This window comes from Typopeltis vanoorti, chromosome 5, assembly GCF_054136105.1.
Source record: "Typopeltis vanoorti isolate ZY-2024b chromosome 5, IOZ_Tvanoo_1.0, whole genome shotgun sequence".
Taxonomy (NCBI): Eukaryota; Metazoa; Arthropoda; class Arachnida; order Uropygi; family Thelyphonidae; genus Typopeltis; species Typopeltis vanoorti.
Genome location: NC_143553.1, coordinates 65,127,819 through 65,149,651, shown reverse-complemented (window position 1 = coordinate 65,149,651; position 21,833 = coordinate 65,127,819). Strand labels below are relative to the sequence as shown.

The window sequence follows — 21,833 nt, the reverse complement described above, 5'->3', positions numbered from 1 at the left end:
ACCAATATTACCTTAGGTTAACTCTGCCAACACACTCCTGAATGCTAACAATATTAAGTTTCTTCTTAATATCCTTGTCCTTTTTTAATGATTCTGCCTTTGATGCCATCTGTTCAACCTCTTTCTCCCTCATATCTGTTGTCTCTAGTTTTTGATCATTGTTTTATTCTAACTATCCAACTCTTAGATCCATAAGTTAGAATTAGTTTCAACACCATCTTATATCCACCTAGTTTAGTGGTTTGACTAATTTCTATCTTATTCCATATAAATTATTCAGGTAACTTCCATCCATGCCAACTTTGCTAATTCTGTTGTCTATTTCCATATTTAAGTTGCCATCTTCACTAAAAATTGTGCCTAAATAGCCAAAATGTTTTACTTGCATAATGCATTCTCCATTCAGGATGCAGCTGATATTTTCAGTATTCCTGCTTATTTTCATAGTCTGTCATTTTGTTGCTGATTTTTTATACCAAATTTATTACAGCAGTTGTTAGTTAGGGAATCCTGAAAACTTGCACTGAATTTATTTGGGAATAATAGCATTGCATAAAGTGAGGAACTGAAATTAACATATCTGATTTTGATATAATTCCAGTTTAATTTATCAGGTTTACTTTTACAATGGCAGTAATGAATATATTTGACTCTTACTGTAGCAAGTCTCAACCAGTTGGTTGAGGCTTTTCAGTAGTTTGCTATAGGATAACTTCCATTTACTACGTGAATTTGGAACGACTGAAAGCCACTCGTTCTTGTACTTGGTAAAATATCTTAAGTGTTAAGCATTAGTTATCAGGCAAATGAAATGAGAGCAAAATGCAGAAATGCCTGCATCGCAGAAATAAGTCTTCCAGTGTTCATATGTGTAAAAAGTCCTTGATGGCTTATGTGAAATGATAAATAAACATAGAGACATTCGATTGGCATCTAATGTAATAACATGGATAGGAAGCTTATATTTTTGATATATAGTAGATCCCAGTTAATTTGTCCACTGGTTAATGCTTCGTTTATCTGAGACACAATGCTGTTTTAATTGGGCAAGCTAGTAACCTTTACCACATGTAGTGTTCGAAAAATTACATAATCTTGCTTCAAAAATTTAGTGCTAATGAAACAGGGCTATTTTCTTGTGCCACATCGGATGGTTTCCTGTGTTATAAACAAGCTACACTGTTTGGATCAGTGAAAGCAGTAAATTGTGTAACAGTGTTATGCTGTTCAAATATGTCAGGAACTGGTAAACGAAAATCGTTAGTTATTGGAATAAGGAACAGGCCTCAATGATTTAAAAGGATTAAAATGGAGAGTTTACCGTTTCAGTACCATATGACCAAAGATGCATGATGATCTATAAAAAATTTAAGAATTGGTTTGAGTTGAGACATGGAATTACAATGGAAATAAAGGAATATTTTACTGGTTCTTGACAATTGCTAAGGTCAGCACAAAAGTTAATCTTTTACAAGCAGTACAGTTTATGGCCAATTGTTGGCAAGGAATAAGCAACCCTTGTTGCTTAAAACTGTTTTGTTCACTATGGTTTTAAGCACTCCATCATGGATATGTCAGATACAGCCAATAGTGAAAATGATGTTCCATAGATATGAATCACATCAAAAACTATGGAAGTTTGCATCCATTGATACTAGTCTTCAATGCTATAATGAAAATGAAGATTTTTAATGAGGAAATGTAGGAGAAATTGCAACAAAACATCAGAGAACATTAGAAGAACAAGAAAGTGATGAGGATGACACTCTCAAGCTTGAACAAGTACCTACTTAGGATGCTAGAAAATTTATTATTGGATTACAGCTCTATTTCATGCAGAAAACAATGAAAGTAGTACTATGTCTGTACTTAGATATCTGCACTGATTTTATTTAATTGCAGTCAATTGGGAAAAAAACAACAACTCTGTACTCGATCAATTCCTATACGCCATACATAAATGAAATATTTATATATGGCACATAGCCATATATAAATATTTATGCTTAAAGCCAATTATTCATCTATAATTAGTAATGTTACACAATAAACAAAAAACTTCTAAACTTGCATTTTGTCTTATATGCATACACCTTTTAAACTCTTGACATGCAACTTCATTTAATTTGGCCAAATTAAGCTATTCCTGATGTGTCCCAGTTAACCAGAATCCACTGTATTTTATCCATTTATCCATGTGGTCATTTGGGTAGTTAAAAAGGTGTTCATTAAAAAAGTTTAATTAAAAAATGCTGATTTACAAAAGTTTAATGAAAAAGATTTTAATTTACAGAAATTTAAATAAATTTGGAGTTACCGAATTTTAATTTAAAAAGGCGACACTGATTCATCTTAGGTATACCTGAAATCATTGAAACTTAATGTAGCCCTTTGCACATTTAATAGAAATTTTACTTTGAGTGATTGTAAACTTATATTAAAAAAAAAAGTGGAAGGGAGGGAGAATTTTTTTAAAATTAACTCAACACATGAGAGGTCAAAAAAGGGACAAATGTCAAGGATAAAGAAACTGATGTGTTTCTTGAGCAGCTTGAAGTCATAGTCTTTGAAGAAAATAGTGTGAGGGGAACTGTTGCAACATGAGTATTAGTTAAGATGCTGGAAAACTTGGTTAAAGTAGAATTCAGGAATAGATGGATGGATAGGAATATGATACTCTGTGTGAAAACAACATAGTTTTGCAAGGGGGCGGTTTTGTCTTAGTAATTTACTCACTTTCTGCAATCAAGTGACATAAGGGATATTGGATAAGAGAAATGGCTATACCATGATATTGTTAGAATTTTCAGAGGATTTGACAGGATATTGTGCAGAACTATTATTAAAATCATAGCAAATATGGATGGATATAAAACTCATGACATAGATAAGAGGGTGGCTGATGTCAGAGGGTAGTATGTAATGTAGTTGAATGAAGGAGAATGCAAATTCTTATGCCTCCCATTTCTACCAAATCTACAGGAACTTAAGTTAGTCTGCTCAACATTCTTTATAGTCAAACTGCATACTCACTGAACCTGTTACTTCTGGTCATTTTTCATTCCTTCCACTTCAATTTTGTGGAACAGTCTTCCCCATGGAGCATTTCCAAAGGACTACAATCTCCAACAATTCAAGAAGAATAGCAATATATTACTCTATTTCTGACCTTGCCCACACACAGCATTTGTCTGCTGTAGGCACGTCTGCCTTTCATGCATAGGAGAAATATATATATATAAAAGTGACCAGTGGTGTGCCACAGAACTGTACACTTGACTTTAATTTGTACATTGGTCAAATGATAATAGCTGTCAGTTTAAAGTGGCAGAGTGTAAGGTTGGGCACTTTGGGCAGAAATCATAGGCTATGTATTACTTTGGAAGAGCTGGACTGCAGGAAATTGATGAGGCTAGGGATTTGGAAGTGGTGATGAAGCAGAAGTCATAGTTGAAAGGGCATATATATATTATATATATAATTTACTCACTTTCTGCAATCAAGTAATAGTTCAGTTAGATAAGAGAAATGACTACAACATGATATTATGAGAATTTTCAGAGGTATTGACAGGATATTGTGCAGAATTCTTATTTTTAAAATCATAGCAAATATGGATGGAGTGCTGATACTCTGGAGTGTTGGTTATGAAGAGCATTTGAGAGAATGTAGATTACAGAGGTTGGTGGATAGGAGGAAAAGAGGGGATATGATAGAGACCTTCAAGTTAGTTAAGGGATTCTATCAGATTAATGCAGAAGAAATTATAAAAAGAGTGGATGTTGAGATAGGAAGAACGAGGGGGGGGGGGCATCCCTGAAAGTTGTATAGGGATGTGGTGAAGAAGGGAGAGGAGCAGATTTTTTACATGGAGAGTTGTTAGTGAATGGAATGCATTATAAATAACTTCAAAGCTCATTATGATAGACATGTTATTGTTGGTTGAGTGGACCTCCCACAATGAGTTTGTTGACTGCATGGAGGTTACCAAATAATATATACTGCAGAAGTGAGAAAAATAGCTTTAAAAAAATTTATGCTACAGCTTAAGTGTTGGGAGGAACTCGTGCTGGAAGCTTATTGAAATGAAACAGCACTAGGTAAGGATTTAAAAATATTTAATTCTTCCACTATTTTGTCTCAGTCACAGAGACGTCTTCAGGGAGTACGATATGAAACTTGTAATATAACACACAAAGACAACACAAACTAAGTGAAATATGATGAAAGACCAGAATCCAATCTAGGTGAGGTGCTCTCTGTGGCACATGTTGGTGGCCTAGGATGTAAGCTGGGATTTCAAAGTATTAGTGTTTTCTATATTTTGGGAAGTTTTATGCAACCATGTTTATTCAATTTAGGCTGATTTCTGAAAGCAGCTGCAGATACTAAAAACTGTCTTTCTCTTTTAAATTTACTTTAATGGATCATGGTGGTTTCTTTTAATTGATTGCTGGTTGAGTGGGCCTCCCATGATGAGCCTATGAGTCATATCTAGAGCATCCCAGCATATTTAGAAAAAGACTGCGTTTAGAATCTGCAGCTACCCTCAGAGGTAATGATAGGTATACAAATAATAGTGTGAAAACATCCATTAATCCCCTAACAGGATATAGCAAGTTAAAATTATTAAAATTCCTGTTGAAAAGACTGTATATTTATGCATAATTAAATGAAACTGCATTCCATTTTAACACTTTACTTTTATATTGTAGTCTCAAGTGGATTCTGCAGAACCATTTCACATTGTCCTGAAAAGATTCTTGGAATGGCTCCAAAAGAATGAGTTAGGTAGTATTTATTCATATGCAGTCGTGACTGATGGGTAAGCAGTATAATTATAACAAAGGAAAAAACAAACAAACATATAATCTGCTTGTATTTGAATTTAGTATAGTTTGATATTTATGTCATAAGTTTTCAGTAATCTTTAATATCAAGTAGCTGAAAGTATTATTTTAATTACCAGTGCATTGATGTTGGCTGTAGGTACATAAATGAATGGGCCAGTGTTTAAACTGGCCCATTCATTATTTTAAAACACGCTGGCCCATCAGTGTGTTTAAAAAAAAAACAATAATAATAGTATTGTACTTAATCTGGCCCTTAATTTTAATACAGAAATATTTTTGCAATTTATTATGGAAAGGAGAATTACTGTTGATAGTAATGTAAAATATTTCTGTTATTTTAATCTTATTAAACTAATAATAAATGCTAATTTCTCTCTTGAATCATTTCCTGATAATTATTAGTGGTGAGGACAAAGGTAAAAAGCAGTAGTACAGCAGTTAATAACTTTGAGGCTAAGTTATTTGGAAATAGTGGCCAAAGCAACTGAACCGTTTTTGTTCACTTTAGGCTCAATGATATGGCACAGCCAAGTTACTTGGCTTCTTTGAGACAGTTAAACGCCTTATTGGGCATTGAATCTTATCTGTATAGTACATTATGGCTGTCAGTTATGCGTATTCTTCTGGTCATTTTATCTGTTTAGCAAGAGGGGAAAACTCTGTCACCTCCTTATGAGACTGGCTAACTTGGCTTCAATTGAAAAGCCCTGATAAACGTTCTTGATGGTATAGATGGATTCGAAGGTCTTTCCAACCAATGGATAACATGAAAACTGACTGAGTTATGAAAGCTCTGGCCACTATATTATGTCTAATAAATATGTCTTTTTCTGGCTGGTTTGTTTTGCAGGATGAAACACCAGAGATTTTTGAGATAGAATAAAGCCTACATTACCTATGGAGCTAACTAATTCATCTGCAGTTTAAAAAAAAAAATAATATTTGGTATAAGGTTAAGATAAATAGTATATCTAATAGGATGTTGTTATAATCCTTGTAATGTAAAGGACAATAATTGCAGAATGTCTAGACAGATTAGTTTGGCAAATAAAAAGGGAGTAATCCTAATTGGATATTTTAATTTTGGGAATATAGATTGTGAAAGTAGTTATCATATAGAGAAGCAAAGTGAGTGAATTTCTAGAGTATTTGAGAGATAACTACCTTAGACATCATATGATGGAGCAGTATGAAGTAGTGAATTGAAGTATCGACATTCTCAATGCTTGGTGAGAGTGATCATGATGTGCCTGACTTCAGAGGTGATGAAGCAAGGGAATTTTCAGGCAGAAATCTGTGAATTATGGAAAGCTGTGGTCCATTAATCAATATCATCAGATGATAAGCTCTGAAAAAAGAGGTTGATAGAACATGGGAATTGTGTTAAAACATCTGGCATATCCACTATATAAATGCATACCAAGAATAAATAATATAGGAATGAAATGGATGAATGATGAAATAAGTAGTGTTAATTTTTTAGAGGTTCTTACATATTTTCTGCTACAATTTATAGGTTCTATCCCCAGGCCTATGTTTGATGTTTCACCATGCAACATTCATGCAAACTAAAATTTTCTTTTTATGTTTTATTAGCAAAGTGTGTGTGTGTGTACATACAATACACACCATATAAAATAAATTTGTATTAAAACAATAGTGACCCTTTACACACACACACACACACACACACCTCATCCTTAAAATATTGGGTCTTCTGGCATTAAATACGAAATATCTGTAATGGCAAAAGTTAACACAATTTAGTCAGAGACTCAAACAAACATAATAGAAAACTTCGCAATCTTACTCTGGGAAGTCAAGACAAGTTTCTCATCAATCCTTAAGTTCACTAACTGAAACAGTAGTACCAATTTTCCTGCACACAATCATACAAGAAAATGACAACTCATACCTATGTATTCAACACATGCCTTACCTCTAGCATATTCAGTTACTACTTAAAACAAGTACCCAAAATATTAATGGTTCACTTATAACTCATCTATATAGTACTGAAGCAGAAAACAATGCATATGGAACATTCCAGCATTTTTACATGACAACTGCCTGTTCCGCACAGACAAAGAATGGCTTTTCACTTAATCTTCACTCAAGAAACCAAAAATTACAACAGTGATGATATATAAACTTCTTAACAGGATTGAACATATGAGGAATCCCCAATATGTAGCCATTCATTTCTTATTTATATTTTTCCTTATTTGTTAAAGATAATTATTTCAACTCTATCTTCTCTCTCTCATGTTTGATGTATGTGCATGTGTGTATTGTTTTTCTTTATATGACCATTTTTATATTTTTCCTAAATAATTAATATGGCTACTTCTAGTGGGCAGCTTGCCTGCAAAATGAAGAATTTATAAAGATATAAACTTGGCTTATGCTATACAGAATTTTAGTGGAGAAAATTCTGAAAACGTTGAAGCGTTCTTTAGCTTATAATATTGAAGTCCTTTGTTCAGAATTCTAAGAGAGCTAGACATCTGATTATGCTTCATTTAAGAAAATTTTGTTAAATGAATATTCCAGAAAGTAGAATTTAGGACCCAATCTATGGAAAATTCATGGTTGTGCACAGATTAATAGAGGAACTATTATCTCAGTACCAATAACAGACTGACTAGTCTTGTGTACAGATTTCATTGATAGAATTATATTTTTTCAATTCAGAAATAGATTGAAAACAGAACTTTGAAGATCTGTATATGGGAAAGAAGTGCTGACTATTGCACAGTCATTAGAAATGACTCAAAATGAGGTGAGCTTATTGCAAAGTACAAATCCTTCTTCAGTTAAAAATATCTGTTAGTTGAACTTAATACCTCTAAGTTGACATCATCTAATCAGAGAAGGATTAAGGATTCAGACTCTAGTGATTCAATACCAGAGCATTTTCTTCAGGAACTAAATACCTTAAAAGAAGAATTTACTACTAAGATTGATTAAAAAAAAAAAAAAAAAAAACTTTCTGAATTAACTAGATTGGAAGAGCAGCTTACTTTTCATAACAAGAGAATTACTTCTCTTATTAATATCTCAAAGTTGAAAGAGAGAGAGATTATAAGGGAAGAATTTTCACATAGAAATGTTGATAGTGATACTCCTACTTGTAAGAATTCTTCTGCTTCTGATAAAAGAAAACTTAAGTGCTATAACTCTGGTAAGTTGAGCCATATTTCTAGGTTTTGCTATGGTAAATGTCATAAGGATAGAGATAATTGTCTTAGTAGTAGATTCTGAATACTGGAAACCATCTCAATGTTATTCAGGATTCTGTTTCCACAAAATCTGTCCAAGCAGATTTTTCAAGAGAACCCAATTCTTTTGAATGCCAAGGTACTACACAAACTTTTAACAACATTAAATTCATGTGATATTGAATCTTTGAATTTAGTTAATGCTTCAATAGCTGGTACTCCATGTTCAGTACTATTTGACACCGGAGCATTTATTTTTGTTATTACATGGAATTTTTTTCAGGCTATAAAGGATCACTTACAGTGTTATGTAAGAGATTTAGACCAAGTTGTAAAATTAAAAGGAATTTTTAATCAGGAAACATTAGTAATGAAAGCCATATCTGTTATAATTTATCTTCCAAATTTCAGTCTTTCTGTTTCTCATGTTGTTCTCAAGTAATTAATAGCTCATATTTTCAAGTGATCTTGGGAAAATTTTTATCACTACCCAGATATGCATGTAACTATGAGTGGTATGATTTCTCTTGATTCAGTTGCATTTCAGAAAAATTGTTCTTTAGATATTATGTTTCTCCAGAAGGTTTTTCCACCCCTTAAAGTTTATTCTCCTAGGTCATCGTAAAAACATGTTGATAATACTGAGAAAAGGGATGTGGATATCAATTCAGTCTATTAACACGTTCATTGCCACGATATCGCGTAGACGTCGCTATCAAGTAAAAAAATTTGGCCACCACATGAAATTCCAATTTCAGCTTGGCAACGAATGTGTTAAAGGAGCTTATTTCAGAACAATGGGATTTTGATGAAATTAGAAATGCTCAATAGCAGGATCCATTTTGGAGAGACAGAGATCTATACCTCAATTCAAAATGCTGAGTTCATTGCATTATTGCCTTTTAAACCAGAAAGTTTTTTCTTAAATGAGCAGAAATTATTTATGTTAAAATAGGTAAGAGTAGGACACCAGAAAAGCTAGTGACTCCATCAGATGATACTTTAGATATTAAATCAAAGAGCTTCCTCTTTGGCAGATCAGCTTGGACATAGAAAGATTCTATCTAGAATTGAAGAGAGATTTTATTAGCCATCCATGAAATATGATATCAAGAATTATGTGAAAACTTGTCATACTTGTCAGGTAAGAAATCCTTTCAGAGAGAAAGTACTATTTCAGTCTGTAAAGCTACCAGTTAGGTCATTTCAGCACAATTCTGCTGATATTGTTAGTCCCATCAACACTACTGAAAGAGGAGACAGTTAATTATATTTTTGTTATTGTAGATATGTTATCTCACTTCATTTGAAGCATTTCTGCTTCCTGACCAGAAAGCAGAAACTTTAGTTAGATGTTTTATTCATAACATTATTTGTAGGTATGTTTGTCCTGAGGTCATTATTGAGTGATCATCATCATCAAATTCCTGCCATGTACCCTCAAGGAGTGTACAGGATATGATAGTACTACATGAAAAAAATTACATCATTACTAACTTCCTATCTACAATTTTCCTCCAGATCAGTCTCTTACTTGTCAAGACTCCAATATTATCAGATCTTATATTTCTATCGTCTAAAGCACTTTGTACCTTATCAAACCACTTATATCTCGGTCTTCCTCTGGATCGTTTTCCTGCCAACCTGGCAGAGAACACTTGTTTTGCCAATCTTTCCTCGCCCATTCTGTTTAAATGACCATACCACCTGAGATTAGCTCTGCTAACGCATTCCTGGATGCCGACAATGTCAAGTTCTTTCCCAATATCCTCATTTTTAATGATATTGCCATTGATGCCATCTGTTCATGCCTCTAATCTTTCTCAGGACTCTCATATCTGCGGTCTCTAGTCTTTGGTCAAGTGTTTTACTTCTGACCAAGCTCTCGGATCCATAAGTTAAAACTGGTTTGAACATTGTCTTGTATACAGCTAATTTAGTGTTCCGACTAATTTCTCTCTTATTCCATATGAATTTATTCAATTGACTTCCTACCATACCAGCTTTGTTGATTCTGTTGTCTATTTCTATATTTAATTTACCAACTTCACTAAAAATCGTGGCTAAGTAGCTGAAATGTTTTACTTGTTCCACAGGTTCTCCATTCACAACACAGTTGACATTTTCAATGATTCTGCCTATTTTCATTGTCTTTGTCTTTTTATTGCTGACCTTCATACCATATCTATTACAACAGTTATTCAGACTGTTGTAATAGATATGGTATGGATTTATTTAGAAGTATAACATCGTCTGCATAAAGCAAAGAGCTGACATTAACATCTCCAATTTTGATATCATGTTTAATACCAATTTCCTTCATAATGTGATCCATATAGATAATGAATAACAGAGGGGATAATGTACATCCTTGTCTCACACCAGATTTGACATTAAACCATCTTCCTGTACTTCCTTCAATTCTAACTGCTGACTTACAATTCAAATAAAGATTAAGTATTGCTTGATATAATGCTTCATTGACACCATATAACTGTAGCGTATTGAATAGCTTCTCTCTTGGCACCTTGTCATATACCTTTTCCAAATTGACAAAACTTAAATACAGATCTTTGTTATATTCTCATGCTTTCTCAACTATTTGTCTTAAAATGAAGATCTGATCCTGACAGCCTCTATTTGGCCTGAATCCAGCTTGTTCTTCACCAAGCTTTTCTTCCACAATTCTTCTCAACCGTTTCTCAAATATACTTGCATAGATCTTGCCAGGAACACTCAGTAGGGAAATACCTCTGTAATTCTCACATTCATTTTTATTTCCCTTTTTATATATTGGTACTATGAGAGCTCTACTCCAATCATCGGGAATTCGTCCCTCTGTCCAGGCTTTCTGAACTATGCAGTGCAGCCACTGTAAGACTCTTATACCACCATACTTCAGCATTTCTGGTCGAATATCATCTACTCCTGCTGCCTTTCCACATTTCAAGCCTTTGATGGCTTTTTCTACTGCAAGTATAAATATGTATTCCTGACTGCATGCCTGGTCAGTGTTTTTTTACCACTGTGCTATCATCACTGCTTGTTTCATTTAGCAGTTTTTCAAAGTAATTACTCCATACTTCAAGGATATCTTTTTCTCCTGTTTTCATGTCACCTTTATCATCTCTAACCCCTTTTACAGCCCTCTTTCCTCCATTCCTAAGCTTCTTCAACAACCTCCAGAATATCTTGCCACCTTCTTGATATTTATTTTCTATGTTCTTGCCAAAGTCCTCCCATGACTTTTGTTTAGATAGTTTTACACAGTGTTTAGCTTCCTTACATTTGTCTCTGTATTCTCTAAGAGCACAGGTTGACTTATTTGACAGAAACTTTTGATATGCTTTCTTCTTTTCCTTCACTGCCTCTTTAACTTCTTGTGTCCACCAGGGAGTTCTGATTTTTTTTATCCTTACAGACAACCTCACCACATGCCTCTCTGGCAGAACCAATCAATGTTTTCTTCAGAGTTTGCCACTGAATCTCCAAGGTTTGATTCCTGTTCTCAAACTCTTTCATTTTTTCTTCAATAATCTTTGTGTACTTTAGTCTACAGTTCACATCTGGGAGCTGCTCAACTTTTATTCGCTTTAAAACTTTCTTACATTTTATTCTTTTCAATATGAAATTCAATTTTATCCTGCTGAAGACTAAATGTGATCACTTCCAATTTTAAATCCTCTGTACACTCTAGTTTTCTGCACAAGGGAGAAAACATCTATCAACAATGACATAGTCAGTGAGACTTTTCTTATTCCTTGCCTCTTCTCTCCATGTGAATTTGTGCACATTTTTATGTTGGAACATGGTGTTAGTAATAACCAGTCCATGTCCTGAGCAGAAATCCAACAGATATTTGCCATTATTATTAGCTTTGCTCTTTTCTCCAAATTTTCCCAATATATTTTTGTATGTCTGACAATCATTTCCTACTCTGCTATTTAGATCCCCAACAAGGACCAACTTTTCCTTTTTCACTGTGTCAGATGCTTTCTCTAAAGCATTAAAAAAATTCCTTCACTTCTACCTTAGTAGAACCTTCTGTGGGACCATAGACACAAATAAGTCTCATTGTTCAGTTCCCCATTCTGATATTTGCCCACATTACTCTACTTGAGCCTGCGTGCATTCAAGAAGATTAGTCTCCTATTTAGTGTTGAATACAATGGCTATTCCTTCTTTTCCTTGATTGTCATTGCTTGAATATAACATTTTGTATTTATTGCTAGAAAGATCTAACCAGTTATCTTTTTTGTTTCAGTCACCCCTATTATGTCGATCTGGTACTTATCTAATTCCTCAGCTAGCTCCATTTCTTTGCCATTCAGGCTACTATCAACATAAGAAGATCTTTAACTCTGGTGATGTTGAGTTGGGGTGTTTTTTCAGATTTGTTCCAGTAGCTGACTTTTCGCTGTTCACCCTGGTTCTCTGGTGAAAACAACGGGGGCCTTGTTTAACCGGGTGACGCCCCAGCTGTCCTGTAATTTTGTCATGTTGTACCATCATTTTATAATTTGGTTTAAGCCAATAAGAATTACAATTTGGTCAGCTAAATCCCAAATTGCCAGCCCATCCTCGTTCGTTCAGTATCCAGGTAGATACCCAACATGGTGCACCACGAGAAGGTGAGGATTGGACATTAGGTCAGAAGCCCTGGTCGGTTCTCCGCATTCCTTTAAAAGCTATGTGGAGGTCTCCTCTCAGTTATACAGCTTTGACCCTTAAGCAACCCATTATTGAGTGATAGAGATCCAAATTTTTCATCAGAATTGCTTCTGCAAGTTGTAAGGTTTTGAATATCAAGAAAATATTCACGACTCTGTACTGCCTCAACATGATGGACTTTGTGAGAGAATGAACAAATCATTGAAACAAATTCTCTCAAGCCTGTTTGACTAATTCAAAGGATTAGAATCTGCACCTTCCTACAGCTTTATTCTCTTTGATCTGCTATATACACAGCAGTATCAGAGAGAAACGAACGTTTCTCTCTGAAATTGTGTTAAAACATCTGTTATATCCACTATATGTAGAAATGAAATAGATGAATGGTGAAATTAAGCAGAACAGTATGGACAAAAGTGTTAAAGAAAATAATTAGATTCAGGCAGTGATCTGATGCATGAATGGTATAAGGTGCAGACTAAAAAATGTAACAAGAATGGTATGGAAAAAAGTGAAATCTCAGAGGTGGTTGGCCATTCATATGAAAGGAAATCTAACAGAGTTAGATTTTTATGTGATGGACAAGAAGAAAAAGAATGATTACAAAAGGATACAGTGATAGGTGATGATAATGTGACCACTGCAGAGGATGTAGTGGAATTATTTAATGAGCATTTTGTCACCAGTGTGGCATTGGTAATTCTCTTGATGGTATGGAGAATGACTTATTATTTCAAGACTTGGTTTCTAATGAAGAATCAAGTTCAGAAAATTTTGAGAGTGACTATGAATAAAGATTTGAAAAGAAGATTAATGAAATTTATAAAAATTATTTTGTTTATATTATTATATGTTAGATTTTTTAATGATTTGATGTTTTTTTATCTAATAAACAGATAATACATGTTTAAAAATTTTAAATAAAAAAATTAATATTTACGTGAAAAAGTGATGCATAATTCGTGCATCTTATACTGTGAAGAATATTTTTTTCCAAAAAAATCAACATGAAAAATTTGTGTCCAATACAACAGTGAGTCTTATAAGGCAAAAAATATGGTAGCTAATAAACATTTTTTTTAATCATTTAGTTGGTTTGGTGTTGTAATACTGTTTAAAATAAGTTAAGAATAGCGTTCAACACCTAAGGTTGCCTTGTTTTAGCAATTCATGTTTTATGCAAATATGAAGAAAAGGTATTAAGTGAGGGAGACTCCGTATAATGATATTTTTGGATTTTGCAAATACCTATGGCAAATTGCTGCAATATTGGTATGCATGTTGATGGAAATGGATAATAGATGATAATAAATTAGTTTGGATGAATAAAAACTTAGCTGTATAAAAAAAAAAATATGTATGGAGAGACTTTTCCAGAAAAGGAAGGTATAACTATCACAGGCTGTTCTTGAATTATACTATTCAACTTATTTGTTATCCTGACATTTCATGTGGATTTACAGGAGAGTTTCAGTTGTCTGCTGAAGATGAATTCATGAGAGCTATAAGGAATGATGCTGTCAAGTTCCTTTACTAAGATTTAGATTTTTAGGTATGCTTGCTGAAAGATGGATTGGATCCATATTAGTAGTACAAGTGTTTCACTTTTCAGCATGCAGAAATGTGAGGTTGTATACTGAAATGGGTAGTCAGATTATTAAAATATTAAATAAGCGCGCACACACACACAGAGTTTGGAAAGAAGTCAATGACTGGCTACACAAACATGACTCTTTACATGGACACCCCCGTGTAAAGAGTCATGTTTGTGTAGCCAGTATAAATTGCAGGAATATGATGCTCCAAAATCAGTGGAGCTGGGTCTGGGTGAAATTGCTGTGAGAAGGGACCTGATGGAGTTTGAGAGGTGTTGTGATAGGATGCCATGTTGCAGGTCTATCTGTTTGGCAAATTGGGCTATCCCAGGTCAACAATTAGTGATACCATACTGAAATGGAAGTGCAAGGAGTCAACTGCAAGTGTTATCCATAGTGGACAAACCACCACGCTCACCGAACATGACTGTAGGTGCTACGAGGGATAAAAACCATAATTTGTTTGCTTACACATTGTTCTGAGCAGCGACTGGAACATGAATCTGCATAAAAACATTCAGAAATGAGGCTCACAACATGGGTTTCCATGGTAGGACTCCCATATGCAAGGCTCACATATCCTGAACAAACATACAGCATCATCTTCAGTAGTGCAAGGATCATATACAGTGGAATGTGGAAGCTTGGAAAGCTGTGCTGTAGAGAGATGAATTGTACTAGCCTTCTAGTGAGCAGATGGATGGGTGTGGCAGATGCTCAGTCAATGTCTCTTTCCAGAGTGCGTAACCCAAACTATAAAATTCAGAGGTGCTGGTATTATGCTATGATCCTGTTTTTCCTGGATTGGCCTTGAACCTCTGTTTGTGGTGTCAAGAACATTGAACTTAGAGAGGTATCTGAACATTCTGGACAATGCAATGCTTCCTACTTTGTGACATTTCTATGGAACTGACCATTGTCTTTCATAGCAAGACAAACTGTGTCACAAGGCTACTGCTGTAACTGCATGGTTTGTGAACATGAACATCACCACACTTGACTGGCCTCTCCACAGAGCCCTGATCTCAACCATATTGGACATCTGTGGGATGAGCTTCGGGTGAGGTAAAGGGACATCTGCCCCACAACAGTCCAGGACCTCATTACATGCTTGCAAGAAGAATGGTCCAAATTTCCCATTAATCGCTATTGTATGAGTATATACGTGTGTGTGTGTGTGTGTGTGTGTGTGTGTGTGTGTGTGTGTGTAACACACACAATAGTGAACAAATTTATCCAAACAAGTCAAGTTTTTGGTTTTTGTTTCTGTTTTAGTTCACTATTTTGGTTGAGTGCTGTGTATTTTAGTTGTCTCTATGATGTTTATTAATAGTGTTATGTGTTTTTACAAACATTGACATGGTGTAGCTGTAATAGTAGATGAAGAAATCAATAAATCAGTAATAAATTGGATTCCATTTTCTGAAAGGATAATGCTGTTACAACTTAAGGGAAACCCCGTTAACATAAATATCATCCAAGCTTATGCACCCACAGCTGACAAAAGTGAAGAAGATGTTGAAGAGTTTTATGAACACCTAAAAGAGATTAAAAACCTAACAAAGAAACATGATATAAACATAGTGATGGGCGACTTCAATGCAAAAGTGGGAAGAGGGGGTGATGGAGAAATTGTTGGCGAACATGGCTTAGGCACCAGAAATGACAGAGGAGATCGCTTAGTCCAATTCTGTCAGGAAGAAGATCTAACAATAGCAAATACCTGGTTTAAACTTCCACCAAGAAGACTGTACACTTGGAAATCGCCTCAAGATAACCAACATAATATTGTCAGAAATCAAATTGATTATATACTGATAAATAAAAGATTCCACAGTAGTATAAAGAGTGCAAAGACTTATCCTGGAGCAGATATCTCATCAGACCACAATCCCATAGTTGCAGAAGTACGTCTTAGATTAAAATCAGCTAAAAAATCACAAAAGAAGAAAAAGAAAATTGATGTAGAAAAACTGAAAGACCCGAACATAAATAAAAGTGCCAAGACTCAGCTTAACCTGCGATTACAACAGATTAACATAGAAGAAAATAAAAGTGTGGAATCTCTTTGGAATAGCTTAAAGAATGCCATCGTAACAACAAGTATTGAAGAAGTAGGTTATGTGAATAATATAAAACAACAGGAATGGATGACAGATGAGATTCTTTCTCTTATTGATACAAGAAGAATGTATAAAAACAAAGACCTAGCCAGGTATACAGAAACACATAACATCATCAAGAAAAAAATAAAAGAAGCCAAGGAAAATTGGATGAAAAATTTATGTACTGAAATTGAACTGCTTCAGAAATAACATGATAATTTCAATCTGTATAAGAAAATCAACGAAATTTCCGGAAAACTGAGGAAAAAGCAAATAGTGTCTCTAAGAGACGAAAATGGAAAATTAGTTCTAGAAGAAGAGAATAAAGCACAGATTTGGATAAAATATGTAACAGAACTTTTCAATGATACTAGACAGAAGCCTATAAATATAAAAGATAACATTCAAGGACCAGCAATCATGAAATGCGAAATAGAGAATGCTATACAAACAAGTAAAACAGGAAAAGCCAGTGGACCAGATGGTGTGCAAACAGAATTTTTAAAATTAATCGAACCAGATAACATCAAACTTCTTGAAAAACTATTTAATAAAATATATGAAAGTGATGAATTTCCATCAGATTGGCTCAAATCTATATTTATCACTATCCCAAAGAAACCCAAAGCGAATTCCTGTGGTGACTTCAGACTTATTAGTCTAATGAGCCAAACATTAAAAATATTTTTGAAAGTAATTCAGAATCGCATTTATAGAAAAAGTGAAGAAACTCTAAGTTAAACACAATTCGGCTTTCGGAATGGTTTTGGTACTAGAGAGGCCCTTTTCTGTACCCAAATATTGATACAAAAATGCATAGAAAAACAGAAATCTGTCTTTATGTGTTTCATAGATTTTGAAAAAGCATTCGACAAAGTCAGACACACCAACTTAATAGAAATCCTTCAACAAATAAGGCTAGACGAAAAAGACATAAGACTAATAACAAATCTGTATTGGAATCAGTCAGCTACCGTTCAATTAGACAACATTACCACCAGTGATATTAAAATCAAAAGAGGAGTGAGACAAGGACGTGTGCTCTCACCACTCCTGTTCAACATATATGCAGAGGTAATCTTTAAAAAAGCATTGGAAGAATGTCCAGAGGGAATCACAATAAATGGAAAGATTGTTAACAACCTACGATATGCAGATGACACCGTGCTAATTGCAGATAACATTATGGATCTCCAAAAACTCGTTGACAGAGTATACATAGAAAGCCAAAGAATGGGAATAAATATAAACATCAACAAGAGAAAATACATGATCATCAGCAAACATCCAGCCTCATCAATGAAACTGACACTCAATGGGAAAAATATTGATCAAGTGTCAAGATATAAATATCTTGGTTGCTGGCTTAATGAACGGTGGGATCCAGAAATAGATATAAAGACAAGGATTGAAGTTGCACGGCAGTCCTTCATGAAAATGAGAACACTATTCTGCAATAAAGACCTAAACATGGAAGTCAGATGCCGAATGCTGAAATGCTACGTGTGGTCTATTCTGCTCTATGGAGTTGAAACATGGACATTGAAGGCAACAACCATCAAGAAAATCGAAGCCTTTGAGATGTGGCTATACAGAAGAATGCTAAAGATATCATGGACAGAAAAAATTACCAATGAAGATGTCTTAAAATCCATTGGCAAAGCTAAACATCTTGTACAGATAATCAAGAAACGAAAAACATCATATCTTGGACACATCATGAGAAACAGCAAATACCAACTTCTACAAACTATTTTGGTAGGAAGAATTGATGGCAAAGGAACTAGAGGAAGAAAAAGAATATCATGGTTTGACAACATCAAGACATGGACAGGAAAGAGCAGTGCACAACTGTTCAGATTAGCACAAGAGCGCAGTTTGTTCGCCATGATGGTCGCTGACCTTCGATAGAAGATAGTACAATAAGAAGATGTGTTTTTAATAGTACAAATAAGTTGGCATTTGTAGTGGTTTATTCATTTTGTGTAGCTATACAAAATGAATACATCTTCATTTTGTATAGCTACACAAAATGAAGAAGCTACACAATATATAAAATGGATACATCTCCAAGAAAGTGTTCAGAAATCTGTACTCTTTCTCAGTATACATCCATGACTCAAAGACAAATTTGCCAATGAGTGTGGTGTTTGTTTGGATACTGTTAATGCAATTTTAAATAGGTTTAGAGAGGTAGGTACCTTTTTTCTTCTGACAGAAAAAGAAAATGTGGGCGATAAAGGAAAACTACACTTATTAGTTAGGAAAAGCAAAATGAGTCGATGATTGTCTGCTGTAGACTTAAATAGAGACATGGCAGTTAGGAAGATTAATGTTTCTGACATGACATCGAAGAAATTTCTGACATTAAAGATTGTTGGAAGCATGGAGGACTGTCCACAGATTAAAAAAAAGAAACAATAGTTGATGAAGGCTATGCAGAAAAAGAGGATCCGGTGGGCAAAAGTGTACAAAGATTGAACAGTTGGGTGAAAGATGGTCCTATTCTCAGAGGAGAGCCATTTCATTGTACAAGGAGAACGAGGTACCCTATGTTCGCAAATCAACTACTGAGAAGACTTCTCTCACCCACCTTCAACAAGATGTTCTGGAATTATTTTACACATGACGGTCTAGGATTGCTTGTGCCTGTTGACAGTATGATAAAAAGTGACCAATACAGAAAAATATTGGACAAAAGAGTGGTCTCACAGATCCAGAAAGACAAACAATTCATCTTCCAACAGAATCCTGCTCCATGCCACACTTCAAAAAAAGTGGTTTCAAAAGGTTCCTTTTTTTTTAAGTGGCAGGAATGATTTTTATGGCTTAGAAATTAATAAGGTAATCAGAATGCCAATGAAGGATAAAGACATTGAGATTGTATTTTGTCGATTTGTATAGTGCAAGGTATGTCAAATGAGAAGTCCAGTGTATTGTCATCAGCAAAATCATGGCTTAATTTTCAGTTAATTGCATAACTTTATTGATATGTAGAAGAAACAGAGTAGGTGAAAGAACAGTCTTGTAGAACCTCATCATTGGTCACTAAGCTAGATGATAAAGATACATTCATCATCATGCATAATGCAGACAGAGAGAAAGTTGGTGACTCAGTTGCATGAGACAACATATAAGGGTGGTCTGAAAACTTCTCGACCTAATAATGAAAAAAGCGAATTTATAATTTCAAAATTATTTTTATTTTTCAACATAATCTCCCTTAACCTTTCTTCCAGCTGTGGTGGATGAAATAGTGAGACCAAATTGCACTGCTTATCCATGTGATTCAATAGGTGTTAGAATCGTATCCAGATTTTGCTGGACATATATAGACGTCATGGCCAGTTGGGGTGTTCAGACTAATGTATTTATTCCAGCTATGCTCCAGCACCATTATCCCGTCCCTGTAGTGGTTTTTAGTAAGATCTGCAAAATACCCCTCTACACCTGCAATCACCTCTTGATTCGAAGCAAAATGCTGACCAGCGAGGAAGAGTTTTAGTTTTGGGAAGAGATAGAAATCAGATGAGGAGCCAAATCTGGGAAATAGGGTGAATGTTCCAACAATTCATAGTGCAGATCCCTTAATTTTCCCATTGCCAAAACACCTTTATTGGCAGGTGCATTGTCCTGATGAAAGATGATTTTTTTCTTCTGCAAACCGGGTCTTTTCTCACGAATTTTTTCATCTAGTCTGGTTAAAAGATTGGAATAATATTCCCTGGTTATTGTTTTACCCTCCTTCAAGATAATTAATAAACAAAATGCCTTTAGCATCCCAAAACACCAATGCCATGATCTTGTCTTCTTTGGCGTTGAACAACCGGTTTCTGTCCACTGTTTTGACTGCTGTCTGGATTCTGGTGTGTACTGGTGAATCCAAGTCTCATCCATAGTAATAAATCGATGCACAAAATCGGTTTTATTCTTGTTAAAGCGCTCCAAGCACTGTTTAGAGATTTTCATGCGAGTGCGTTTTTGATCTGCTGTGAGCAAGCGCGGCACCCATCTTGCACAAAGCTTTTTCATTTGCAATTCTTCATGCAAAATTTATCCTACACGTTCTTTTAAAATGCCTATAGTCTCAGCAATTTCATGCTTTGACTCGCCGGTCATCCAATACCATATTGTGCACTTGATCAATGATTTCTGGTGTTGTTACACTTTTTGGACGTCCTTCACGTGGATCATCTTCAAGTCTGGTACGGCCATGTTTAAACTCGGCAGCCCATTTCTTAATTGTCAAAAACAAAGGAGAAGAGTACCCATAAACTTTTATGAACTTCGAATGAATTTCTTTTGGCATTAAACCTTCTTTTACAAAGAATTTTATAACCGACGATACTCAATTTTATCCATTTCAAGAGAGAGAGACAACACTTTTGCTTCAGACAGCAGTATAAAACAAACTACTTGATAGAATGACCTGCAATTTCACATGGATGCTTATGACAGATGTCCAACTTAGAAAAAAAAATCTTGTCAATAGTGTTGTCATCTATGGTCAAAGCCGAGAACTTTTCAGACCACCCTTGTACTACATGTACCAGCTATCATACTTATTCTTGAATTCATTCAGGTTGCTTGCACACAAAACATCCGTTGGCAATCCATTCCAATCATGTACCACTCTGAGAGAAAAATCTGGCCCTCAATCTGTTCTTAATGGCATTCATTCTCAGCTTCCAAGGATGCCCTCTTGTCCTTTCCCTGCCTCCATAAAATGAAAAATTCCACCAACTGAAATCCTCTGACACTTTCAGAAGTTTGTAAGTCTCAATCAATATCATCCCTCTTTTTCTTGTTTGTCTGCAGTCTACAAATTCTCAATCTGTCTTCATAATCAGTATTCCACAATCCTGATATCATTTTTAACACTCTCCTTTGCACTCTCTCTACTCTATCAGAATCGCAATGGAAACCAGGAGACCACACCTGCACACAATATTCCAAGTGAGGTCTTATCAAGGCCTTGCAAATAGGCAAAATGACATCCTTATCTGTATATGTAAAAGTTCATTTCAGCACTGCAATTATCTTTTGAGTTGTATTTGCAATCTTTGCTACATGACCCCTTAACTTCCTATCTACTAACATTCCAAGATCCCTAGCCTGATCAGTTTCTTCTAGCATAATCCCACCAATATAATATGACATGGGGGTATCTAATCACGCCAAGGTGCATGACTTCACAATTTAGTGGCATTTAACTGACATCCGTTTTCCTATGCCCACAATTCCAGCATATTCAAATCATTCTGCAAGTGCTGCATATCAGCAGCATTCCTGATTACCCTATGTATCTTTGCATCATCAGTAAATAGCTGTATGTTGCCTGTCTAATCATTCCAGTGTCATTAATGTAAAATTGAATAACAGTGGATG

The 21,833-nt window shown here is 34.9% G+C and overlaps 1 protein-coding gene across 5 annotated transcripts in view; it reads left to right on the top strand.

Moving 5' to 3' along the window:
• Positions 1–21,833, top strand: part of LOC150106482 (3'-5' exoribonuclease 1-like) — a 170,474-nt gene that overhangs the window by 90,813 nt on the left and 57,828 nt on the right. For all 5 annotated transcript variants that reach the window (XM_090393151.1, XM_090393153.1, XM_090393152.1 and 2 more), the window contains exon 5: positions 4,716–4,825. In XM_090393151.1, coding sequence (XP_090249277.1) covers positions 4,716–4,825 — 110 coding nt within the window. The remainder of the gene's footprint in view (positions 1–4,715; positions 4,826–21,833) is intronic.